General features: G+C 39.7%; 2 protein-coding genes across 2 annotated transcripts; one reads left to right on the forward strand and one right to left on the reverse strand.

Annotated features, from left to right (window-relative positions):
• On the reverse strand, positions 1–16,919 carry dscc1 (DNA replication and sister chromatid cohesion 1). Its single transcript, XM_088326126.1, has 9 exons — positions 16,465–16,919; positions 14,868–15,036; positions 10,789–10,923; positions 8,602–8,692; positions 6,113–6,251; positions 5,966–6,018; positions 4,455–4,609; positions 2,184–2,332; positions 1–247 (listed from the first exon to the last, which is right to left on the reverse strand). Exons 1-9 carry the CDS (start codon positions 16,632–16,634, stop codon positions 136–138), a joined length of 1,173 nt encoding a protein of 390 aa, XP_088182252.1. The 5' UTR covers positions 16,635–16,919; the 3' UTR covers positions 1–135.
• On the forward strand, positions 16,864–27,179 carry mrpl13 (mitochondrial ribosomal protein L13). Its single transcript, XM_088326127.1, has 7 exons — positions 16,864–17,115; positions 18,415–18,538; positions 18,758–18,851; positions 19,019–19,079; positions 19,543–19,629; positions 22,293–22,414; positions 26,951–27,179. The coding sequence occupies exons 1-7, from the start codon at positions 17,089–17,091 to the stop codon at positions 26,973–26,975; spliced, it is 540 nt and encodes a 179-aa protein (XP_088182253.1). The 5' UTR covers positions 16,864–17,088; the 3' UTR covers positions 26,976–27,179.

Below are 27,179 nucleotides of genomic sequence, written 5' to 3' on the forward strand. Positions count from 1 at the left end.
TATTAGTAAATATTTATTATTAGAACGTGTATTTTCTTTCATTTTTCTACAAATAAAATAAAACCGTGAGCAACCACAACAAACTCACAAATTCTTTATACAATGTCATGAACACAAAGCGAAGGAAAATGTGGTTCAGGTTGCAACGGGCCTTCTTGAGTTAAAGACTTTGATGCCATTTTGCACCGAAGAACGAGCGTATTTGGTCAATAGTGCTCCTGTCGTTTGTTTTTCCCCACAGAGGTCTCTATAAAGGAAACAGGAATAGAAAAGATGTTTAAAATATATCAGTATATACCAGGGGGCGGGAATCTTTTTGATCCAAAGAGCCATGATAGCAAAACATTTTTAATATTTTTGGATATTCACACCAAATTTTCAGACAAAATTCTGCAAACCCACCTCACGCGCTCTCGAGACAACATCTAATTTTCACGCATTATATTTTACTGCGTGATATAATAACATTTATGAAAGAAGAATAATGCCAGAGTCTGCGTCCCATATGAGCAAACACAGTATACCACTTCAAACCCGTCGCCCTCAGTTACTTGGGTCTTTGAAGCTCATTTTTCATTAGCTCAGGAGGTAGAGCGCTCGTCTTGGGATCAAGCACATTGTAAAGCGCTTTGGGAAGTCTTCATTGACTTGAAAAGCGCAATATAAATAAAAGCAGACCATTTACTATTTACCTGAGCTATATCGAGAGACATAGAGTCGAGAACACAGTCACATTCTTGACTCTTTCTGGAAAAGCGATGCAGAGGAGGATATTCCTAATTTTTATGTGTAGCAAAAATTGTATACGCCCAAAAAACATCAAAAATGTAAACCCACTTTTAAAACCGTTGTCAATAAATTTGTTTTTTGGGTTAAATCTTTGTAAATGATCAACATTCTCAAAGTGCAAATAATATACAATATGCTAAAAAGGCTTTGTGTTGGGATAAACATGTCATCATTACTTTTATTTTTTTTAATATTCTATTAATTTGTTTTGATTTTTTTCCGTTTTACTGCAGTACTTTCTGTTCCTTTGTTAACTTAGGTGTGTTTGACTCTTTAACGCCAAGTTTGGTTGTAATGATGCAACCTTTAATCGAATGATTAAAAATAAAGGTCTTAAGACGCTCTCTGTCGGACGTAAGTGGTACTACAACTTCACAACAAGATCCAACGCACTTATGAGCGTAGTGGCTCATAAATTGCGCAAAACGAGGAATCTATGAAGTAATTAGTTGCCAACGCTTTCAATAATAGATTTTATTGACTCGTTGTTGGAGCCCTAGCTCCGCCTCTTTTAGACTGGCTATAAAGTGGGAGATTGTTCAACCCAACTGATGTGTCACACCACCTGTCATTATGAGTGATTATGTGACCAAACCCCCACCCCCAATTCCAACTCTAATGCCAAACGCCAAAAAGGGAGGCAGCGGGTGCCAATGTTTTAAGTATGACTCGACCAAGGCTGGAACCAGCGACCTATCCCAAGGCTACCAAGCGTTTTTTTTTTAAAATAAATAATGGTTTCAAATCAGGGCAGCATGGCAGCGCAGTGGTTAGCGCATGCGCGGCACAGTTCTGAGGTCATGAGATCAAACCTCCGGTGTGGAGTTGGCATTTTCTCCCCGCGCTTGTGTGTGTTTCCTCCGGGCACTCCGGTTTCCTCCCACATTCCAAAAACATGCATGTCAGGTTAATTGGCCGCTCCAAATTGTCCCTCGGTATGAATGATCGAGTGAGTTGTCTGTCTCTGTATGCGTTGCGACTGGTTGGCAACCAGTGCTGGGTGTCCCATGCCCACTGGCCGAAGACAGCTGGGATGGGCTCCGGCACCCCCGTGACCCTACTGAGGATAAGCGGTGCAGATAATGGATGGATGGTTTCAAAACAAGGTGCAAGCAGAGTTATTTTGTAAACAATTTTACAAATTACAGCAAACGAGGATACTAGCCTATTTACTTTCGGTTGAGCTCATCAGAATTGGCATGTCAATACATGAATTTTGCATAATCAGAATTTTATCTCCGGGTCATACGTACTCATGAAAAGAGCCATATCTGGCTTGCGAGTCATAGGTTCCCGACCCGATACATACCCACAAAATGTTGACAAATCCATTTTGTCGCTCATTCTACATGTGAGAAAATATTTTGAATCGGGAAAATTAAGCAGATACCCACACTATATAAGGCGTGATATCCTCTTCTGTCCATTTTTGCCGAAGCGTAAAGAGATGATGAAAGCGCTCTACTATATCCTCAGGAAGATCTTCTACTTGTAGGAGGCAGATTGTCTCAGGGCGGGTAGTGCGGTCCACCAGGGCCACGCCCTACAAGAAACATTACCATGATGATGATTCAATACAAGCGGGTTCAAAATATTGATATTTATCGATAGCAATAAGAACACTATGGGATATATTCTACTGGTGAAATATCAATACAATTACGGTATTTACTTAGCTAATGCGATACACTAGTGAGTCGCATTAAAATTAAACCCCCAAGCCACTGTAATTTTCAGTGCCTAATCGGATCGCTTGTATGACTTTTAAAAATGCAAGCCATGAGAAAAAGCCCCGCAGGTTATACTGAAAGCAGATAGCTAAAATGGCAGCATGCGAGTGAGCTAATAGACCACTGGTGGCAAACAAGTTTGATACAAAGAGCCGGAATTTTTAACTGTTAAAGTCAAAGAGCCACACCACGCGCTGGCCTGCCATGACAGACAGACAGACAATTAAAAACATGATTTCCCATAACAAACTCCTCTCCTTACAATACAACAAGTATTGTTCTTGTGTTGATTTCAAGGATAGTGTCCACCCTCAATACACACACAAAAAAAATGAAACGAGGCAAAGAGCCACAGTATATAGAAAATATGATGAGGCAAAGAGCCGCATTCTTAAAAGCCAAGAGCCGCATGCGGCTCTAGAGCCACGTGTTCGCCACCCCTGCAATAGACAAACATGTGTCCAAATGTGCCGATGTACACACAGAAGTGGGTAGTAACGAGTTACATTTACAGTGGATTTTTAAAGAAGAAACCGTACGCTTACTCCGACACTTTAGACTACATCGAACCCGTTACTGAAGTAAGTTTGCACGCACATTCCTCCTTCTCTTGTTTTCTTCCATGTTCCCTGTGTGAGAGCCCATCGATGCATGCCAAGCTCCGCCCCCTTTAAAGGGGCAGCGTCAACTGGTAGCAAACAGATGTGTGTAAGTGTGTGTGTGAGATCCACCATGGACCCAAACGATAAAAAGAGGAAAATAATTGCACAGAAAGCAAACTTCATGTACCTTTTCAAAAGGTTGCTATTGTATTCTTATGCACGCTGCATTTTCTTGCACTCGTCTTGTTTTCCAGATAAGGGGGACATAATGAAACTATGTTTTTTTTCCCAATCCTTAAAGAAATGACATCAAAAACTGAATTCTAGGCTACTATAGATACATACAGCATCTGTAGCGTTCATTATAATGCTAATACTGTATAAGGCTTTAAATTTTATCGGCTCCTGACAAATTTTTTATTTTTTTTTTGACTGATATGGCTCTTTCAACATTTTTGGATAGAGAATTTTCAGATTTTGTTTTTTTTGTGGTCGTAGCATTTACAAGGGCCATATTTAAGTAGAAAGTGGTTTCTAAACCAAAAGAAACTGCACACGATACATGCTTTTACTGCAAAAGTCCAGCAGATGGGAGTAATACAACACAAATAGCCAAGAAACAAGCAACATTGTCAACACGATCATGAGAATTTCTCCCATTTTTTGTAGTTTTCATAGAAAATGTGAATTTTGTCATTTGCCATAAACTGGCGTAGTAAACAAAGGAGGATTTGTAGTATTTGGTAGCAATGGCACAGCATTGTGACTTATATTTGCGTCAACCTTAGTCAAGTAATACCAATGTAGAATTGATCATGATGTCCAAACTATTTTCCTCCCTCTGCAGCAAAAACTAAAAATGATACTTTCCCCTGAAAATAATTTTAGACCCTTTATAGTCAACCCCCCCAAAAAAGCCTTCATGCAATTCAATGATTACAAATTGGAAAGTAACAACGGTTGATTTTGATTAACCAACCCTATAAAATATTGTGTGGTTTGATTCAAAACAAAGCAAAAAAGTAAGGTGTGCAGGGCAAGTTACAGTCAAAAAAATTAAGTAGTACTGTATGAACTGTTGCAGTCGTTTCGCAAACCTTGTCTGACTTTTTCCCCTTCGGGTACATATAAGATACAAACACGTGTTTCTTGCCAAATATTCGATGTGTTGAACAGAAACAAATAAGAACTAAAGCCCAACTGTATATGATTTTACTGTTTGGCATTGTGCAAAATAATATCGAATCACAGTGGTGCCCTGTGTCTCGTGACGGCAGATTTACCAAAACACCTACCCCAAGATTCAAATATCATTTTGACATCGGATTCAAACCTTGAGCTGGTCCAGACTGGTGCTCATGCCATCAGGCACGCTCTGCTGCCACACCTCCTGAAACTCCCTCAGGTTGAACTTGACTGCATTCTTCAGCAGCATGAGCGCCGTGGCCTGACAAACTTTCGCCTCGTCCAGCGCGTAAAACACATTGTCTGTGGAGAGATGGAAATGTGAAATGGAGTCTTTCCATTTGTATATTGGTTGGAGAATATTTAACGTCGGGTCAGCATTCTCTTTTGTAATGTAATAAGAAAAATGATGGAACAATGTCAAACATGTGCTCAATCACACCTAAGTACAATTTGGACCGGCCAATTAACCTGATATGCATGTTTTCGGAATCTGGGGGGAAACCGGAGTGTCTTGAGGAAACCCACGCAAGCACAGGGAGAACATGCAAACTCCACACAGGAAGGTTCGATCTCATGACCTGAGAACTGTGCTGCGGACGCACTAATTCACCATTTCACCATGTAATGGCAGTAGCCTTTTGGCTACCTTGCCCTTAGCTTTCAGTGAGAATTTTAGCCCACCCCAATCCTACATGGCGACTGTAAATAAGAAAAATCAAGATGACTGTGAAGGCCGCCTCTTCCAGGACGAGTGGAAATTGGAGTATTTTTCACCAAACGGCCTAATTTGCAATTTCATGCATTTACAAGCACTTTTAACCAAAACAAGTAGCTCAGTAGCTCAGGAGGTAGAGCGCTCGTCTTGGGATCAAGGGATCCCAGTTCGAATCCCGGCTCGTCCGTGTTACATGTCGAAGTGTCCTTGGGTAAGACACTGAACCCTTAATACCCCCAATAAGCAGGTTAGCGTCTTACATGGCTGGAATACAAGGCCGCTATTGGGAAATGTGGAGCACATTGTAAAGCGCTTTGGGAAGTCATTGGCTTGAAAAGCGCTATATAAATGCAGATCATTTCATTTCAGATTCAGATTCAGATTTACTTTATTGTCATTCGTGTACACGTGTATACAGAACGAAATCATGTAGACTTCAAAAAGCTGACTGGAAATGAATGCTTTGAAAAGGTGAAGCCACTGGAAGCTGTTTAACAGCAACGTTACGAGACCGTGCGAGTCAAATGAAAAATGCTACAAAGGCGGGCTATGCACCGCAAACCTTTCATGGAGGGGGAATTTATTAGAGACTGTTCAAAGAATGCCAGGCATTACACATTTTCAGCTCATCAAATCTGTCCGACATTATTACTTAAATAATATTCCTTAAATTCAAGATTGTGCCTTGATTTAAGTATGTTCAGCTATAGAAGAATTCACTTAGAATTGCTGTGCGGTCAGTCCTTCACATGAACTAAAAAGGTTTTCAACCGTTTTCCTGATATAATCATCTAAAAACATATGGTGCTCCAAAAAAAGGCTAGACGAGTTTAGAAAACTAATAAACTTGCCTCTTCAGTTTCATTGGTCAATCGAGTATTTGTTTGAATAATCAATTGACCACCCAAAATTTTGCGACATTGTCCATATCGGTCACTTACCGTTCTCTGTGTAGCGTGTCCCATAGCAGTTTAAACAGTGCTCGATCATTTCTCTGTGAATGGCATTAAAACAATTCTCTTGATTTCCACTCCGTATACAATTATTTCAATTAAAGCACTCTTTAGAAAAACTGGGGAATGCTGAACCTGGGCTCAAGTGGTCCTAACTCCTCCAGACTTGTCTGAAGCGGCACCTTGTTGCATGACCACGACTCCGAGTCTACTAGCTGGGTCAGGTGACCAAGCAACTTCATCTCATAGTCTGCATCAAGTACACGCCACCGGCCTAAAGAAAAGAAACGCGCTACGTTAGGACTGTCACGAATAGGAATTCCTGGAGACGATTAATTGTCACAAATAATCACAATTGACGAAAATATATTCCCATTCCCCCCCCCCACTGCATTACCGTAAATTCCGGACTATAAGCCGCTACTTTTCCCCCAAACTTTCAACCCTGCGGCTTATTCAGTGATGCGGCCAATTTATGTAATTATTCTAACGGCCGCCAGCGGCGCCAGAGTACAAAAGGTAAGATTTAGACTGCAAGTTCTAAGTTTGTGCACAAATTAATTTAGCGTAGACAAATCCTCCACATGCAAATTGCAAAGAGAAAGGCACATGACGCAACTTTCAAGCTAAACGCAATCGAGCAGTCCAATAAAGAAGGAAACAGAGCTACCGCACGTAAACTTTACTTTGCGAGCGTGATGCTAGAATGTTTTTGAATAAGGGACCGTGGGACGACGTTTATATGACAATGTCTCTTTCCCATACCGAAGGGAGACGAATTTGATGTCGTCAGTTATAAGGAGGATGATGAGGACGGTTAACCGTGCTTAATACAAGTACGGTATGTTTTTTTAACAGAGCTGTTTACTGTGTTGTGAGCGTGTTGCTAGTAGCGTTTTGCTACCCTTCATAGGCACGGTTTGGGATGAAAGTTATAATATTATTATTAAAGCTTTGAAAACTCTCTCGGTGTATCGTCTTTCTTTGTAAATATGTGTAACCATGTATAATATGTATTTGCAACTGTATATTTTTGTGATGTATTTATTTTAGAAACTTATTCTGATATGTTTTGTACGAGCAAATGAGAAAGAAGGGGCAGGGCAAACGCGGGCTGACGGGAAGTGGAGTAAAGGTGAGACGTGTTTGTGGACGCGGCCGACAATAGTGGATATACATTTTTCCCACCCTTACCTTTGGAAATATACACTTTTTTCCTTGGATTACTTTCAACGGGCACCCGGACTCTGCAGGTTTGTATTAAATATTAAGTACCGATATCATTTTCCGTTTCATTTTGCCGGCTGTGTTTTATGGATTGTATTGGGTATGGGTTAATTTCATGTTTGTATTGCGTTTTTTCAATGTGGGCGCATGCGGCTAATATAAAGGTGCGGCTTGTGTATGTACAAAATCGGTTTTCCTCCCGGCTTATAATCAGGTGCGCTCTATAGTCCGGAATTTACGGTGTATGCAGCTATGACAACATGAGCTTAATATTATATATACTGTACACCAGCATAGGAGTACATTTGGCTCGGAGATAAAATAGAAATATTTAATGTATTGTTATATGCGGAGCCAATTGTCGCACGTGCAGTACTTATTGCATTAAGGGTTCGGGCTGGTATGTATAGGACACAGTTTTAACTACAGTTTACAGTCACACCAACAGACCCTGCTTTGGCTGTAAATTACTGAATGGTCCTTTATATGGAAGCCATTTTCTACAGGGTGGTCTGTTGGTGGAGCAGTATTTCGACAGTTGACGTGAAAAGACAAGACAGTCCGATCAGGAAGAACAGCTCTGTCGTGGGATGTACCCTCGACTCAGTGAAGGTGGTAGGGGAGAGGAGGATGATGGCTAAGCTGTCATCCATGACTAGGAACATCCCCCATCCCCTGCAGGACACCGTATCTGCTCTGGAGAGCTCCTTCAGTGACAGGCTGCTTCACCAAGTGTGTGAAGGAGTGGTTCCGCAGGTCCTTCTTTCCTGCAGACGTCAGACTGTGTAATAAGCAGTGCTCCCGATCGACTGCACACCCTCCATGACTTTGCACATTACTGTACTGGCCACTTTAACTATTTTGCACACCTGCCATTGAAAATATTCTGTTTTTTATTTTTTTACTTTTTATATTTCTACATACTTGTTTATACTGTTTATATTCTAGCTGTTATTTATTATTCAATATTCACTGACTTACTGCTGTGACAAAAAAAATTCCCCATTGTGGGATGAAGAATGGATTATCTTATCCAATAATCTGATTTCATAACCAAATTCAAGCACTTTTGAAGAACTTTCGAAGCCAACTCCTCAATTTCTCGAGTACCATAAAAGAAGTAATCTGTTGTGAATCACGAATTTTGCAGAGCCACACCAATTCATTTGATTTACATATCTTTTTATGCCATGTCCATAATTGATACATAACCCTGCAGTAATACACATTTCATAGAGCAGTGACGGCATCATTTCTAAGCAACAATTTCATGCATTTACAAGCACTTTTAACCAAAATAAAGCACTTTTCAATCCTTGAAAACACAACATCAAAATTCAAGCAGTTTTAAGGATTTCAAGCACCCGTACAAATGCTCTTAATAATGTGTTACTTGCCATTTATCTGACAGGCGTGAATGGTCTTCAAGTGGTTTTTGATTTCTTCTTCACTAGCTTGAATAGTCTCCAAGAGCTCCTCCATGGTGTACTACGTACAAGGTATACACATACCCTAAGTTATGACAGTGTTTGAAATAACGTCTGCCCGGAAGCCCGAGGGGGGGTACATCTGTTACATCAGGCGTACAACTTACAAAATGTCTCCGCCCAGATGGCCAACAACTTTTTCATGGAAAAAACAAAAAAAACAAAAAAACTTTCGTCTTTTCCCCCCCAAATCAAACGTTTGCTTTATTCCGATTCCGAAATCTTTGTTCGGTTTGGAAATTTCGGTTCGTTTGGCCAATCAGAACCTGCATCGAATGACTTCGCGCTTCCGGACTTTCCTGAGCGTACCTCGTGCATATCATTTTCCAAAGTAGACGCACAGAGAACACAAGAAAAATAGAGAAGTGGTTAGGAATCAAGCCAAAAACCTCAGCCCCAGAAAAAAGATTCAAAGCAACAGTGATGACGCTACAAAACGTAAACGTACATTAAAAGCATCGTGGAAAGAGCAGTTCACGTGGCTTGTAGCAGACGATGCAACGCAAAGATTACATGACTGAAAATGAGTTAATACAGGTACCGTAAATTCCGGACTATAGAGCGCACCTGATTATAAGCCGCACCCACCACATTTCGGGAGAAAAAACGATTATGAACATACACAAGCCGCACCTGTATATGCGCCCACATTGAAAAAATGCAACACAACCTAAATCGGAACCCGTTGGTGATGGTGGATTTTTGATGCTGCCCCACACTGTCAGGATCCACTGGCAGTGAAGTTGCAGTCTTCCTCGGCGCATATATTCCACCGGTCTAAATCTTACCTTTTGTACTCGAGGGCTGCTGGCGGCTGTTAGAAAAATTACATAAATTGGCCGCATCACTGAATAAGCCGCAGGGTTGAAAGTTTGGGGAAAAAGTAGCGGCTTATAGTCCGGAATTTACGGTACATACTGATGGCAGATGGAAAACAGCGATGCCATATACATGCAATGAATGTTATAATTAGATTTATAATAAACTTAATTTTAAAGCGTTTTTCTGTTATATATTCTGATTATCAATCCTTAATACTTTGCAACATAATTTTTTTTATTTTGCGATTAGTCGTCTTATTGTGTTTCAAGTTGTGAAAAATGGGGCAGGCAACTTTTTGGCTGGTGTCCGGTAACTTTTTGTCACGAGTTTCAGACACTGGTTATTAACGGTTTGTTTACGTCCAGAAAGAATATTTTTCAACTCTTTTGAGCCAAGGCACACTTTTTTTCCATAAAAAGGTTGAGGGACACCGTCTGTCAAAAAAGTTGAAAAAAAGAATTTACTACTGCCCCTAAAGTTATAACTTCCCTCTTTCTGAGTGAGTAATTTTTGGATGTTTTCTGGCACTACTATCTTAAATAGCAGGTGTGAAGAGAAAAAAAATACTAAATCATCAAATTTTAATAATTTGGACTGCAGGAATAAAATATTAGTATGATTGCGATATCCTACCCTGCGTACGGATCAAATTGCACGTTTATGGAGGATTAAAAGGGGCTGTGGTGAACTTTTGTAATTATTGCCCCAGACTTCTGCACAATATGTTAAGTATGGCAGAACTAGAGAACAATATAATAAATACAATGCATTATAGTTTAAAAGGAATTTGGCTTTATTAATTAATGAAATGCTTTTAGATACCTTAGTTTGTATGTTAATGTTTTGTGTGTTTTTCCGTATGTTTTGTGTGTTTACCTACATTTTAAAGCATGTTTACGTACGTTTTAAAGCGTGTTTACGTACGTTTTAATGCGTGTTTGTGTAAAAAAATGTGTGTTTCCGGACAACTTTTTTGCGTGTTTACATACATTTTTTTGCGTGTTTACGTAGAATTTGTTTTGCATGTTTACGTGCTTTTTGTGTGTGTTTAGGTAAATCCAAAACAGGAAAAATGACAACAATTTCAAGTATTTACAAGCACCTAACCCCATATACAATGACTTTTCAAACCTTGAAAAGGCAACAATTATATCAAAGCATTTGAAAGATTTCAAGCAACCGTACAAACACTGCTCATAAGATATACTATGTCTTGTTGTGGCGTCATAAATCTAGTTTAAACATGACTAAAAACTTGCAAGTAGAGAAAGTTACCGTGTTTTCTGTGTTCTCCTCCTGTCCTGCTAAAGGAGGCCCTTGGTATGGATTCTCCCTTAAAACTCTCAGCAGCTTTCTCATTCTCGGTCGCTGTCTCTTCACTTCCCAGTAGCTTTTACAAAAGCCCCACACCTGCAAAATACAAGAACAAATTTGAACGACTGACACTAATTTGCATGCTCATGCACTTTTAAAGCAAATTCCAAAAATCTTCCAGTACTTTCAAAGAAAGGAATCCAGCACCAATCAAAAAAGTCATTGTCTTACTGCAAGCACAAAAATGTTTTTGCGCTGTCCCAGTCTATGATCTTTTAGTGCTATAAACTGACATGAATTCTGCCATTCTGCTTCAACAATGCATGTGCAGTTTGGCTACGTCACACATGTTTACAAACACGGAAAGGGCTCTATAGGACCTATGGTATAGGTGCTGGGAAATAATTGAGTTCAATACAGAAGACAAAAAAAAATGAAGTACTGTGTGTATAAAAAGCAGAAAAATAAGCCAAATTGGAACTTAATGATATTGATTGCTCCGAAGCGGGGTGCATTCAATTTTAGAGACTGCTTATATTTTTCTTTTACTTATTTTATATAGAGATATCTAGATAGATTAATGTACCTCTGTGCATACAAGTTTGTTTAGGGAATATTAGTTTGAATTCAATTTTTGTACGATTGTGGTTGCAGTTAATTTAAAACTGAGTAAAGCAACATTGCTTTTGCGGTAAATAATTAGTTTATTTTGTTACTTTTAGATGGCCTATGGAACTTTCAGGATCCCGCTTCGTACCTTATCACTGTGAAAATTTTGGGTAAATCAAAGTGTATTCATAATTAAACAGTAGAACATCATACCTGCCAACTTTTGAAAGTGAAAAAGCCTAGTAGCTAGGGTCCAGGGGCCGCAGGCCCTGGTCAGGTCCAGGACGATGTCCGGTGGGGGGTTCAGGGGGGTGAAGCCCCCCTGAAGTCAAAGGATTTTTAGCATTTTCAGGGCTTAAAATGCAGCTAAGAAGTAACAAATTTTACATTTTTTTCACAATCACAACCTCATGTTTACAGTCAATTTACCTAAACTGTACTGATGGAAATAATCAAAAGAAAGTTCTTTAAAGCTCAACAATGTATTTAATATAACAAAGTCATAGAAAACCCTCATAGTTTTCTTTTCTTTTCAATATTTGATACAATAAGAAACAAAACATTTAATTTTTTATCATTGAAGTAATATTATTCAGTGTTGGTTCTTGGGTTGGTTTTCAGGTTAGTTTGGAAACTTGTTATTTGAGATATTCCAATATATTTGTGAGTGAATAATTATATAATTGATTTTGATCAGTTTTTATATAAATAAAATAACAACCAGGCCCAACACTGACTAATACTTAAATTTTACATGCAATTTAACTATTGGAAGCAGTTGAAGATAAAACAAAATTTGGCAAACAATAATTAAACTAATTATCTAACTAAGAAAACATTTCACTGGCACATTTCCAAGTGTCACTGCACTGCATACAAGTGTATGTCCATTGAGGCAGTCACTTCTCATCTTAGAAATTCCCAATTTCACTTAACTGACTTCAGCACATATTTAAGCAATAAACAAACTAAAGGCTAAATCTATATATATCATGCAAACAATTTCACTGGCACATTTCTAAGTGTCACTGCTCCATTGAATCAGTCACTTCTCAAAGTGAAGCAAGGCACACCAGAGTCAATTGAACATGCGAGGCCAAAAGATTTTTCTCCGCTGAAAAGCAGATAATAAGAGACTGAAAAGCCATAAACATGCATGGGTTGATTCACTTTAGCAAAATTAATGATATCCAAATGTTCTCCATGTTATACAAGCTACAGCCTAAGCATTATTTGTTTTCCATTGTGCATCGTTTTGATTTTTTCAACTGGTCTTTCGAATGGGTCACACTGTGGCACTTGTATCCAGATGATGTCATCATCATTTTCCTAGTCATCAGGCTGCCAAGCACTTTGGTCGATAGACTTGCCCGGAACTCCGTCTTGTTCTTGTTGACATGACTGAAGATGCGTTCACAGTCTGCGTTGCTGTGATAAATCACCAACACAGACTTGGCCACTTTGAAGAGGGCTCCAAACTTGGCCTTGCCAGTGGCTGGGTCCTTGAGTTTTGAGAGCTCGTTCCACGCTGTGTCCACTCGCTCAGCTTCTGTGATGGCAGGGGTGAGTGGATCGCACTGGTATACGAGGAACTCCTCTTCCAGACTCCTCTTGTCATCCTTGGTCAGGAGGTGAGGGTACCTCTCAGCAAAGAATCTCACCTGGCTGAACTTGCAGTCCTGCCTGTAGCTGATATCCAGCATCCGGGCATTCACCAGAACTTCATCCCCAAAGGGAAATGCGCTGATCATGTAGCTGCATGTGCTGCTGTAGAATGCCCTGACACTGGAAAAGAAAGTGGTGAGGTCACATTCCTTTGCATGTTCAGCCACATAGTCCCTGCAGTTGGTTCCCATGAAGAGATCCTCGTCGTCCTTCTACTACTACTTTGTAAAACATAACTAATTAATTACATCTATACAAACACACATCTCAAGGTGATTACTATGGGCACATAAAAATAATTAAATGACAAATTTTACTTGAATTAAAATATCTCAATATTATAATTGAAATCAGTACTGTAAAAGAATCTATGGAAAATTGTATTTTCAAGTGATATATTTGATACCATAAATTAATCAGCTTGCAGCGTTTTCGTAATAGGCACATCGATATGAAATAATAATAATTTTGAATAAATTGCATAGTCAATTACCTGCGATGTATGCCGATGGAGATTTTTCTGTGATGAAGGACGCGACTCCTTTCTTGGATCCAAGCATAACAGCGGCGTTGTCGGCAGCAAAACACACTAAATTATCCCAGGGAATGTTGTTCGAGTTCATTTCTTTTTCGATAATCTTAAAAATGTTCTCGCCCGTCGATGCCGTGTTGCATTCTCTCAACGAAAGAAGCACTGACAGAACTTTTCCTGTTTGGTTATCGAAGAATCGTACACAAATTGGATAAAGTTTTACATCGTCGTAGTCTGTACTTCCATCAGTAGACATGCTAAAAGGCGAAGATTTGATGACATCGACGATGCTTTGTGATGATTCTTCACCAAGGCACTGAACGATGTTCGAAGTTTTCGTTCTCCCACAACCATATTTTTTAGCGATCTTAGAATCGGGAAACATTCTCCTGAAAAGCGGTCCCATGTGGTCGGCCATAGCGATTGGAACACCATGTTCAATGATCGCTTCAGTAAATAACACTTCGGCATTTATGACGTCCAAAGAATCGGTTGGGGCGACAAAAAAAGTGGAGATTTTGCCGCTGGAATTACTGTCACTGGCATTTGATTTGTGTTTTTTCGTTCCAACGTGGTCTTTAACGTCGCTAATTCCTCCATGACCCACAGAAAAGTCTTGTCTACACAGTGTGCAGTTCGCGTAATTTTCACCTTTTCTCGATCTGATAATTACTCCAGGGAAAGCTTTGAAATATTCTTCACGAAAGCACTGTAATTTTCGTTTCGGTTTCACAATTTTCTGCACTTTTCTCCGGTAGATTCCATGATCTATTCAAAGCACCGTGACCTACATCTCGGTTCCTTCTCGCTGCCGATTAAACAATGGCTGTGCTCCAATTGAGCTAAAAATAAACCTCCCGCATGCGCAGACGACTGGCAGTGCCGATAGCCTTTGTTTGAAATGGTACTTCGCGATCTCGCGGTGGAATGTTTTTCGTTCTTTATTTACGATTTTTTTTTTTTTTTTAAGGGGAAAACCGTAGTTTTTGTAATGAAACCGAAACACCGTAGTGGGTTCAAGAAAACCGTACTCATTACGGCAGAACCGTAGTAGTTGGCAGGTATGGAACATGGAATGAGTCATGGTAAGTATGCAAATGACAAAGAAATAGGGGGCCCCCAAACCTTATTTTAATTAGGTCCCCATGAAGGACTGGGCCGGCACGGATTAGGACACTAAATATTACACACTATACTTTTAAAAATACAATTTCCAAAGTCCAAGCTCATCTACCTCTGCGTGTACGAGATGTGAACTTTCAGGACTGCTCGTGAGTTGATCGGGTGTTTTGCAACCTGGCAGAAAGAGCAGCATATTGGACGTGTCTGCAATCTTCAGGTCGTACGTTTTGTCACCGGTGCACAGCACGGCGTGCTCGTTCTTGTCACCTCTGATCACCAGGCTGCCAAAGAGCACATATTTATCAAATCTTTAAAAACTCGCAAAATACAGGTGACTGCATGTATTTTGTGAGTAAATGTAGTGCAGTGTTTTGCAACCACTGTGCCACGGTCTACTGGCGTGGGTGCAATATAATGTCAGGTGTGCCGTGGAAAATGATCAAATTTGTTGTCCTGTGCAGTCTAGTGCCTGGCAGAGTAATAATGTAGTGCTCTTCCATACCATAAACACCCAGCAGCAGGTAGCTAATTGCCTTTTGCTTGGAGACAAGCAAATTAGTTAGAGAAAAATAGAGCTGTGGAGTAAGAGCTTCATGTGTGTCTTTCATCGATTCCTGCCAGGTGATCTGCTCCCCGGTTTGAATCTCTGAGGCTTGTGCAGAGTATTTTAGATGAGTGGTTCATGAGCCGCGAGTCCAGGTGTGTGTTGCAAACGTAAATGGTGACGTTTAAAGCTCTGAGGAATGTCAGAAAAGCCCACTGGATTTTTAGCGCGTCCGGGACTGAGGAGGCATCAGAAGGGAAAGCTAACAACTCTTAAGCCACCACTGCCGAACATGGCTAGCCCCCAACGCCAGATCCTTTACCCATGAAGCGGAGCTACTACTCGTGGAAACCTGCAAAATTTGTAACTCTTGTATTTCAATCATTACAGAGACCTTGCACAAGTCGCGGTCACCTGTCACTAGCGTGTAACTCTCTTAATTGCTTTCTTACACCGAGAGGAGTATCCCTCCAATTTCGTTGTATTTTGGTTCAATGACTATAAAAAACATTTGTTTAACTGCAATTCGCGCAACCCTAGATGGTTTAGTCCAGTATATGAGAGCATACTCCCCACCTCAGTGTACAGTCAAGGTGTCACACTAACAGTCCCCGTTTTGGCTATACGTCATTTGTATAAAAGCTCATTTAACAATTTCAGGTTGTCTGATGAGACACTCAATGAAAACCCAAAGAAGAAAAAGTAAACACACAGACACATCAGGCAAGCACACAGAGCAAATTGATTGGGAGAGCGGTAGGGGGTGGGCGGAGCTATACAGGGCACTTATATCAGCACAGCGGCATCGGCACTGAATGTAAATATGGCAGTAACGTTGTTTGCAGAATTTTGTGACATTTTATTCAAAATAACTGCTTGCACCTTGCTTGGAAACCATTATCTATTTAAAAAAGAGATAGGTCAAAACGAGCCTTAACGATCTTAAGTAAATGTGGGAGGGAGACAAGTTTAAAGTGGTAAAGTGTTATCAGATCATCCAACGTCACACAGTGAAATAAAATGCGCTGCAAAATTAAGATTTTGTCAGGTGAGTGGGTTTGCTGAAATCTGTTTTAAAATATATGGTATGGGGCTCTTCTAAACAAAATATTTTGCTGTTATGGCTCTTCGGGCCAAAAAGGTTACCAACCCAATGCATTCCTACCTGTTCCCCGCTTCTATGTCTTTACACAGCGTTTCGTCAAGCTCCATCAGGCAATACTCAGCAGACGAAACGTTCTCTCCCAGGGATAAACAGTGAATTGTTTTCTGCAGGTCTTCCTCCTTCAATTTAGCGATCTCAAGCGTCGCTTGAACCTCGTCCAAGGTTCTCATTTTGAACAGACCGAGGTTTGAATACGCCCTAGAGATATTCTAGAAAGGAGTTGTATAAAAAGCGAAACACGTCTGGAAAATAAGGGAAGGAGAACTGCTTTCCCTGTCATAAAATTTCGCGCCTTCTTTCATTGGAAGGAAGTTGAATTGTGCGTGCTAACGAAATACTACCGGAAGGAACCTCATCTCAAGTGTGGCGCCAATGTAAAATCACGTTTCTTTGCCGTAGTACGATTTTACTGTATTTTTAAAACATACTATAATCACAATTTAAATATTATTGATTTAAGCAACCAGAAAATGCATATATTATGCAGAATATTCTGCAAACTTTACAAGTGGAACCATGCGTTACAATGCGGCGTTTAACACCAGTAAAATTCTATAACGCACATTCTCTCGCTTTTAAGGGTCATACTAAAACGATACAAGAATGGTTTTGTAACGTCCTAAAATGTCAAGTTTCTCAAGGGCAGCCCAGGTAATGAATGATTTAACACGTTCGATTTATCTGTTATTCAGACAAACAATGTTATCAGTTATTTTCGATTCGTGGGGAATACAGGGGATTACATGGGACGTACATTTCTTGTGTGCAAAAATATATCACGAAATGTCTTGTTTATTGATTCCCTTTAAACATATAGATGATGACAAACTATAAAATTTTAATAGTTTATTGTGTATACTAAATATATGTCACCAATGTGTGTCACTACATCACACAAATAAATATGAACCAGGGCAATTTGATGTTAACACGTTTTAGGGTAATGTAGCTGCTCTTTATAATACATGGATTGCACAATATCAATTGTTTTATGGAAGTGTACGATACTAGACCTGGCCCTCTTAAAAAGTCTAAAAAGAGAAAAATATCACAAGAACAATGTCAGGATAAATTATATAGTCAACAATATCTCCAAAGTAGCGATTCGAGACTTACCCAAGTGTGCATCAAAACTATAGTGCATTTAAAAACAGGGCATCGGATTCCTTTACCACCTGGGTCGTAGTGGTGCCACTTCTTTTGGTGTGTCGTGGACAAGCCCTGGCAGCACCTACCCCTTTCCAGGGCGTTTTTTCGGGTAGAGTTTTGCTTCCCCACATGAAACAGTTGGTACTAGTTTCTATGGTTACCAGTTGTAGAAGAAGCACTCTGATCTGACTCAAATACAAGACCTTCATCATCTGGACTGTTGTTTTTCGATGTTAAGTGTAGTCCCGGTCTTCAGAGATGAGCCCGATAGTGCAATGAAAAATATGCAAGAACACATGGCTGCAACATAAGTCCAAAATAGTTCAATAAATAAGATGTAAATACCCATTTTTATGTACCTAAGCAAGATATAATGTTACATGTTTTACAGTTGTGCGCTTGTTTGGGGTGGTGATAGCCCTGGGGAACAAATTCTCTCTGAGACTGTTAGTCCTTGTTTTAGGGACTTGTAGCACCTACCAGACGGTAGCCGGTCAATAGGTGGTGCCTGGGGTGAGAGGAGATTTATTTATAAATTTGATAACCCCGTTGTATTGCAATCGGGAAATGTCCTCCAAACTTATCAAAGAGCAACCAATGATATTCTGGGATGTGTTAACTATATGGTTTTCTCTCTGCTGCTGTTGCCCCAGCTTACCACACCTTGACACCGTAGGCCAGAATGCTTTCCATTGTGGCTTTGTAGAAGGACACCAGCAGCTTCTGTTAACTGTCTTTTACTGTAGTAAAATGTCAAATTATTATGTCATTCATTCTTTTGGTGTTGTCTTTTCTTTTCAGCAATGGGCCACCTTTAGCCGATCGTGGTTCCTTATAGATGCCAGATTGCAGCCTCCTGGGAAAATAGCTGCCATGTGTTCTATCAGACTACAAGGGAAACACAAACCAATATACCACGCACTCAGTGAGTACTGCACAAAAGACACATTACCTGTAAACTATCTTGTGGTGTCTTAGCACTTCAACTTTAAAAAAAAAAACAGTTCAATTAAATTAAGCATAAACTACAAGTACGTTCAAAAACGTTGACCCACTTTTTGATTTAGAAAACAATCACATGTCTTTGCAATAATGGGAGGTGATACATGCATCGTATCGATATGAATTTGTCCTCTGTCGACAGGTGACATTGGTGACCATGTAGTGGTGATAAACACTAAACACATTGCCTTCTCTGGTAACAAATGGGAGCAGAAAGTCTACTCATCACATACCGGGTGAGCGGAATAAGTGAAATTATGCTTGTTTTTTTTTTTATTGTTTTGATTAATCTTTGTTTGATTGCTCCATGCTCTTGTAATGGACCAATCCCTCCTTGAGTGCAGATTTCCAGACACGGTCACAAACAAATGTGTAACTTTATTTTTTGTGTGTTTTTCCAAAGCTATCCTGGGGGCTTCAAGCAAGTCACTGCTGCCGAGCTCCATCAAAGAGACCCCAAAGCTGTAAGCACCAAGACCTCTTCACTTGGCAACTCTCATTTTATTCTTGAACTTGTGTTAATTTTCCAAAGATTTTAGGATTTACTTTTTGTTTTCAAATAGTTTAGCAACTCTTAACTAGGTTAATGGTACCTTTGTCATATCTTACGGGTGTATCTATATTTATTGGCACAAACAAACTTTAAAATAAGTGTCATTCATCCACACATAAAACTGAAAACAGGCAGACAGCTTTGTGTTATTTTTCCCTTTCTCCATTTGTTATAAAGAATGAAGTTGAAACGTTTTTGCTAACAGGAACTCTGCAAAAAACGACTGCATTTGTCCAAATGGTTCTGCCATAAACAACTAAAACGGAATTGTTTAAGTTTTGCTTTATACAGATTGAAATTTAGAGACATGTGTGTTTTTTACACTTCTTTTGCAGGGCAGTTATTAATTTAGTTTGATTCATTTCTCCTAACAGATAGTAAAGTTAGCGGTCTACGGCATGCTACCGAGGAATCTGCTCAGGCGTACCATGATGCAGCGCTTGCACATCTTTCCTGAAGACGTAGGTTCACACCGAAATTATATTACATTTTTTTCTGGGGTATATTTTTAGGCGTTTTACAATGCCTGTCGACTGAACTTTTAGTTTCCAGACCTCCACTAGGTGGCGCTTATGACTTAAACTTGTTTACATCATTTATTCAGCTGTGATATGATCAGAGACTTGTAACGCTCAAGGAAACACCAGTATGATGCTTTGGCACAAGTAAAGCATGATGAATTTCTATATTTTATCAGAATGCATAGGTCACCTCATGATAAAAGTAAATGTCGATCCTCTCGGTGTGCTGCATGCATTTCTAATGACAAGTGAAGAGCTTCCATGCCAGCAATTCCCTCCAGTGGCGTGTCAAGTGTTTGTTTGATGCTGCAGTATTTTTATCTTTGGCTTTGTTGACGCCCCTGATGAATATTTATCTCCACCCACCTTGAGTGGAGTCATTAATAAGCCTGTGGAGAGGCCCAGGAGACCAATATCTTCAGGTCACGCTAAGGTTTAAAAGGAGGAGAGAGATTAGTCGCCAGGGTGCGCATAAAAATTCAGTGTCCTGGAAGTTAGGGATGAGCGCTATTAGGATGCTCTTGAGCAAGATGCTCGAACACAACTTAATAACAGTTCTAAGTAAGATCCTTTTACAGAGAAAAATAATGTAAAAAATATCAATAAAAAGATGGGCAAACACTAACACCAGGCATACCTAGTGATATTTTGTGGTGCTGTTACTCATAGCTGATGAAAATAAAACCCTTCAACAAACCTTTCTTAGGGATCAAATCAGGATTATACAAAATAAAGTTACATTGGTAGTGATGGACTTTGACTTATAGTGGTATAAAGCAACATTAATTAAAAAAAAACAATAGTGATTGAAATAGCTTGGCAAACATGCACTAACTGTCATTTAAACATGATTTTTCTTTTTAAATAGTCGTAGGTCGAGAAATTTGTTTTTATTTTTCATAACATGAGCCTCACCTAGAGGAAGCTGACATGATGGTCTGCCATCTTGTTACTGTGGGTACCCAAAGAGCCAGAAATCTTATGCTTGGGTGCTGTAGAAGTAGGGGAGTAAAATAGTGCAGGTTGGTCACTTTGTGTCTCCATAGTTTGTATTGTTCTTTGTAGCACTCATTTTCGGTTACATTACCCAAAAGAGTGACATATATTATTGAAATATTAAATCAAATATCACAGAGTGTCCTTTTGACCTCAATTGAGCATAAATGCCTTTATTTTTTAGTATTTGCTATAAATGGATGTATCACTTTTTTATGGGAGGGTGGGGGGATAATATATCAGAAGGTGTAATAGTATCGGCACAATATCGGTGAGAAGGTAAAAAGCATCCCTACCACATGTGATTCATTAAAACAAAGTTCAAAGGTGGGGTTCGTAGTTTGAGGTGTCCCTAAAAAGTTGAAAGTTAAATATTTTCTTTATCAAGGATGTGTTAACAACTCCCAACTGAGCCCATTTGCTCTATTTTCCATTGTGCAAATCTGATTTTATTTTACTTATGTCAGGCCTGTTCGGGGCAGAAAATAAACCCAAAAAGATGAAAAAAGAAGAGTTTATTCAAGCGTGTGTAAGAAATAAACGCAAAACATGTAGTTACTCTACTGCCATCTCCTGGCTTAAAGTCATGATTGCAGGCTAACATTTTCAAATGATTCATCCCACCTTTTAAAAATGTACAATGGTCAATAAATGACATAGTGCCTGAAAACTCTCCTGTGTTTTTCGCCGTGTGTCTTGCAATTGATATACTTTAATATTGTCCTGATAGCTTACCGTCAAAGTGTGGGCTCCCGAAGGCTTCCAGTTTTTTTTGGTCCAGATTAGCCCCGTTAGTCAACTAGCCGGCTAACCTTACGTGTTTATTGTTTTTTTCCTCCCGTCTGGGTTCGCGTTTATTGCTGCTGTGACTCACCGTTATCCTGGCTGCTTACTTCATGCTTTTTGGCGGCCAGCCTGATGTTTTTCCGACGATTGGTCCCGGTTAATCCTTTTTAGAAGCCAGGTAGCCTTCTGTGTCCCTGCTGGTTTAGCCCCTGTTAGCTCTGTGTGTGTTATTTTTGCCAGTTTGTCCCATTTTGGCTGCTTTCCATTTGTTGCACCATTGCTGCACCCACCCGCGACACAACACCTAGGCATTCTTCACAAAAACTACCAAACTTTGCTTTTGCCAGTGCTGTCAATCGATTTAAAATATTATTCTCTCACATTTTTTAGGATTTGGGTATCCCTTAAAAATAACTTGCACTATTGTTATAACTTAGGCTAGTCTAAGCACGATGTTGTAATTATTTTTTTTTTCTGACTTTAATCCGGAAAGTATTTTATCTCCTATTTTTATCCTTTAAGTCTTTATTACATGTTTACCCTGGAGTGCCATGTTCAAACTTTTTGCATACTGTGTTTCAGAACGTAGATATCAATGTCAAGAAAGACTATTCAATTCAACACGACTCCACCACGCATTGGGCTATGTTCAAAAAACGAAGTCAAAAATTAACAAATTTTTTGGGTAGAATACTGATTTGCTCAAATACACTCTCGTTTGATTACCAAGGTATTACTGTGTTTTTAAACAATGTGCAAAACAAAAAATAGTTGTTGATTTTATTTCCCTGGTATTTCTCTCACCTGCTGTCCCCTACCAGGAGCTGCCCGAAGACATCAAAGCCAACCTGACAGAGGAGCTGCCTCAGCCCAGAAACATCCCCAAGAAGCTCAATGAGTACACGCAAGAGGAGATTGATGCCTTCCCCAGGCTGTGGACACCGTAAGTATAAATCCCCACATTCCTGAACACAACACAACATGAACGCTGTTCCATTGGAAAGAGTCGAGGACAACTTGAGAGAGCCTTGTTGAGTCGTTGGCTGTTTGACTTGATGGTTTGAAACTCTTGGCTGCTGTTTAGGGAACGCTCCAGATGGTTAAATGTGTTGCAGCTGCTCATGTAATAAAGAAATGGAGAGAACACTATTTCTCCAGGGAGTCTGTAGTGGATACATAAAAAGTCTATACAGATAAATATACTGCAGCGCCATTAATTGAATATGTATCCAATGCCAAACTCTCGATTTTCTTCAAAAATCACGGCACAGAGAAATTGTGAGGAAAAATCCCTACTTGGGAGCTTCCACATGTATCCAGTGGGAAAATGAGTTTTTACTTAATTTTTACGCCTATAAGGCCTCCTCTCCGTAGCTGTTTTTAAAATTTATTTATCGACTCATATGGTGCACGGGCTTATTGTGCGTGCGTTCCGCACGACCGCCTGACAACCACACAGACAAGCTTACAAGTGTGCAGGAGCAAAACTGAGTTTTGGTTGTGGTTTATTTAAGTATTGATTACAAAGTCAAACACAGAGATAAAAACGTTTCGGAGTTTGTTTTTCAGCTTCCTCCTTGCTAACTTCGATTAGTTTATCTTCAACTCTCTCACGGCTACTGCCCGATAGGCCGCGCCCTACATTTCGAATGAAATCTGAGACTTTTATGTGGGCCTTATGGGAGTGAAAATTCGGTAGTCAACCACTAAATGTGCAAGTTCTTCCACTTGAAAATATAGAGAGGCCTGTAATTGTCAACATGGGTAAAGCTCAACCATAAGAGACAGAATGTTGAAAAAAACATGGAAAATCACATTGTTTGATTTTTAAATAATTATTTGCAAATCATGGTGGAATATTTGGTAAATACCAAAAGTTAATCTAATTTTTTTGTTATGTACCCTTTGTTGGCAATAACAGAGGTCAAACATTTACTTTAACCCTTCACAAGCTTTTCACACAATGTTGCTGGTATTTTGGCTCACTCCACCATGCAGATCTTCTCTAGAGCAGTGTTTTGGGGCTGACCATAACACGTTTTCCCGGGCTCCTACTGTATCATCCAGATGTTCCCAGCGAACCGCAGACAGGCCTGGACGTGTGGGGTACAGTTGGCAATGCAGGATTTGAGTCCCTGGCGGTGCATTGTGTAACTGATAGTGGCTGTTGTCCCAGCTCTATGTAGGTCAATTACTTGGTCCACCTGTGTGGTCCTAGGATTTTTGCTCACAATTCTTGTTATCATTTTGATGGGATGAGATCTTGCGTGGAGCCACAGATCATGGAAGATGATCAGTGGTCTTGTTTTACCTATGTCGACGATTACAGGCCTCTCATCTTTTCAAGTGGGAGAACTCGTACAATTCGGGGTTAACTAAATACTCACTTGCCCCATTTTTTGAGAGCACAGCTATATTAGTTCTGTTTTTGCTAGGGGGTGCACTTCTATTCCAATTGTGTGGTGCATCCACCTTTTTTTAACAGGAAGCGAACGTGTTATTTTGCAGGTCCCATCGACAGCTGCTATGACAACCTCGCAGTAAAAAAGAAAAGGCTGGAAATGTCTCATCTAACCAACTTTTCTTAGAGGGCTATCTTGATGAAATTCAAATTTTGTCAGAGGATCATTGCAGGACGATGACAGCGATGCTTCTGTTCGCTGTCATCGGAATCCTATTACGTTCGGCGCGTCATAAACATCCAGGCTTACTTGGGGCGGCAGTAGTTCAGTAGGTAGAGCGCTCGTCTTGGGATCATGGGATCCCAGTTCGAATCCCGGCTCGTCCGTGTTACATGTCGAAGTGTACTTGGGTAAGACACTGAACCCCTGATACCCCCAATTAGCAGGTTAGCGCCTTACATGGCTGCAAGGCCGCTATTGGGAAATGTGGAGCATATTGTAAAGCGCTTTGGGAAGTCATTGACTTGAAAAGCGCTATATAAATGTAGATCATTTCATTTTTCATTTCATTTCCAACTGCTGCTTGGTCATTAGCCGGCCAACTGCCTTTTTTTCTGTCCCGACGCCTCAGTTTGCTGTTTTTTATACAACACAGCCTTGATAACCAATTATGCATTAATACTAGAGATGAACCGATAAGGGCTTTTCAGGGCCGTACGGGTACTGATTATTAGTATTAAGAGGAGGCTTATAAGCAATATTTGGAGCTGATATTCACTTGCTTTAAAAGCCCAAAAATTAGCGTAATATATTTTTAATAACGCAAAAAGATTATTTGTTAATATAATAAAAACTTTCAAAAGCTTTCTGAAAACTTTTACAATTAGAATTTCAACCCAACTAACATGACTAATCTTGCACCTAAACCAAAAGTTAACAGCGCACAAATCTTATTTTATTATTTTTTTACTATATATAATTTTACCATATAAAATGTCAATACAACTGTAGCGAAATTTGGATGGTAAATACAGTAAATTACCAATAATTTATTGAAGAATTAAACGAAAGAGCCAAGTTTATGCTTTTCAAAACTCGTCTCACCTTTATGGAGCATCGCATGCGTTTTCAGATCATTATATCAAGAAAAACGGATGAAAAACCTTTTTGAGTTATTCTGAAGGGTGGCTACACACAACTTTAAGTGAATTCTTTTTACTGTTTTTGAAAGTTCAATATACTTTAATCAAGACAAACACACACACACTCGGATATATGGAGTTTTGTTTTACTAGTCATCCACAGAAGAAGCTTGGATAGAACACAAAACAAACCAAGAATAATAAATTAAACAAGGAAAGATAGAAGTTAAGATCTTAAACTTGCACCATTTGGATAAAAAATCAATGTTGGCCTGATTATTAAGTTACTGTAGTTTGATAGAATTCCCCCTTACCTGCATCATGAGGTGGACATTGGTTCTGGCTCGATGAAGATGACGGCCCAGCCTTGATGTCCTCGGCGGTAGAGCCGTGAGGAATCCTGAAAGCTGGAGACCCAGTGGGGAAAAGGACCACTGGATGCAGTGTGTCGAAGCTGTGGTTTAGTGTTGGTGGCTTTAGGCTTCTTTCAGGTCGCTGGCTCCATCGAACTTTTTTCTTTTTTTTACGAAGAACTTCTGTAGTGACGAATTATAATTTAGAAAACAATCTTGCTCTTATATTCTTTTGATTCATGACACTATCCACTTATTTGCTTCAGATAATATTTTGCTGCCATCATGTGGATCAAGTGATTGGGTTTTAATGTCTTAATTTTTTAGGCCTTGTGCTGTCCGCTGTCAACATTTTTAACATAGCAAGCACATCGGTCTTTGATAGTCTCCCTCTGTGGTCGCAGTGAGGTGCTACGTATGCTTTGCCAAACTTCTTTGTCTTAGCTTTCGGTAGGAGACTTTGGTATGTCTCTCCCCTCGTGTCTCTTTGCCTGTCTTCGCATCCGCATTAAATATTTTTATCATGGGGTCTCTTGAGGGTCTGCTACACTTCGTATCTACACTTCATGCTCAATGCTTTGTGCAATGCGTGGAGGTTAAATGACCCGTGCCCCACTTGACGGAGCCTCGGCAGACAGACATGGCGGCAACCTAAGTAGAGATTCCACTATGTAACACTGGAATGATAGTTCAGGTATTTTTTTGCCTAGTATTCAAATTAAGTTTTTTTTGTTCCACCAGGAGACACAAGATCTTACACACTGTCCCTTTAAACATAAAAAACCAACAGTATGACTTGTGTAATGTGTGATTTACCTGTATGTGTCATTTAATAGGAACAATTAAGAGGCTTTCCTGCATGAAGTTGCTGACAATAAGCAGTTTTCAAAGTTGACTAAATATTACTGTAGAAATGATTTCTGTTGTGTATCAAACATAAATTTGTACTTCTGAGGTCTCTGGGAGGAACTCTTCTGAGTGTACGATATGTTTTTTCACTCCCTTAAACTCCAGGTCAAGACCTAATACATTATCATGCCGAGGAGAGCATCGGATTAGCGCGCGCAGTGTCCCCGTTTGGCCTTGTTCAATGACAGCCATTGAAAGGGTTGACAAATGAGAGCGAGCTAGTATTGTTTACTGGTCCGATCTCACCCAATCACGGTCAAGCGCTGCAGTCGACAAGGTCAAGTTAAAAGTTTTGAAGTGTGGGCCATCGCCTTGTTAATATTCACTCTGTCTCTTGGATTTATTTTAGAGCATTTGTGAGGTTAGGGGATCACAGAGGGCAGCTTGAATCACTGGCCTTTATTAACATGTAGTTAATATTCTTTTACGACTTTGGAGCAGACAAAACAGACAAAGTAAAGAACAAAGAGTCTCGCAATCGGAAGAGATAACTTTCTATCTGATACAACCTGACTCAGCCTGAAACAAAAGATGCACAAAAGGCAAAAACCAAAAATGTCATGCTCGATGTTATTTCGAGAAAACAAAAAACAACGGATAAAATCTGCCTGACTCGTCATCCATCACCTTTGTCTTTGTCATGGTCTCTCACGTGCAGATTTTCTGTTTCCAGACCCGAAAACTTCAAGCTCGAGTGAGAAGACCAAGAAAAGAAACATGGACTGCTGTAGTCGACACTTACACAATGCTCCAATTGTTGACGTTATTTCCATTCCGTTCACGGTTTTGTAATGATCCATGCTCAAAAAAGTACAATTACAGATGAAAACCGTTATTGCGGATTCCTTGTCAATTAAGTTTGTTATATTAAAAACATTAAATCACAATAAACAGTAGCATTA

Source organism: Urocampus carinirostris, chromosome 2 (assembly GCF_059441175.1).
Source record: "Urocampus carinirostris isolate Australia breed hairy pipefish chromosome 2, RoL_Ucar_1.0, whole genome shotgun sequence".
Taxonomy (NCBI): Eukaryota; Metazoa; Chordata; class Actinopteri; order Syngnathiformes; family Syngnathidae; genus Urocampus; species Urocampus carinirostris.

Excerpts from the sequence above, each read along its gene's own strand:
- dscc1 (XM_088326126.1), bottom strand. The coding sequence starts at position 16,634 with ATGAGAACCTTGGACGAGGTTCAAGCGACGCTTGAGATCGCTAAATTG. Across the intron at positions 15,037-16,464 it reads GACATAGAAGCGGGGAACAG|CCTGGTGATCAGAGGTGACA; the intron begins GTAGGAATGCAT and ends GCTCTTTGGCAG. Across the intron at positions 248-2,183 it reads GATATCACGCCTTATATAGT|AGACCTCTGTGGGGAAAAAC; the intron begins GTGGGTATCTGC and ends TTTCCTTTATAG.
- mrpl13 (XM_088326127.1), top strand. The coding sequence starts at position 17,089 with ATGTCAAGTTTCTCAAGGGCAGCCCAG. Across the intron at positions 18,852-19,018 it reads GTCTACTCATCACATACCGG|CTATCCTGGGGGCTTCAAGC; the intron begins GTGAGCGGAATA and ends GTTTTTCCAAAG. Across the intron at positions 19,630-22,292 it reads TGCACATCTTTCCTGAAGAC|GAGCTGCCCGAAGACATCAA; the intron begins GTAGGTTCACAC and ends GTCCCCTACCAG.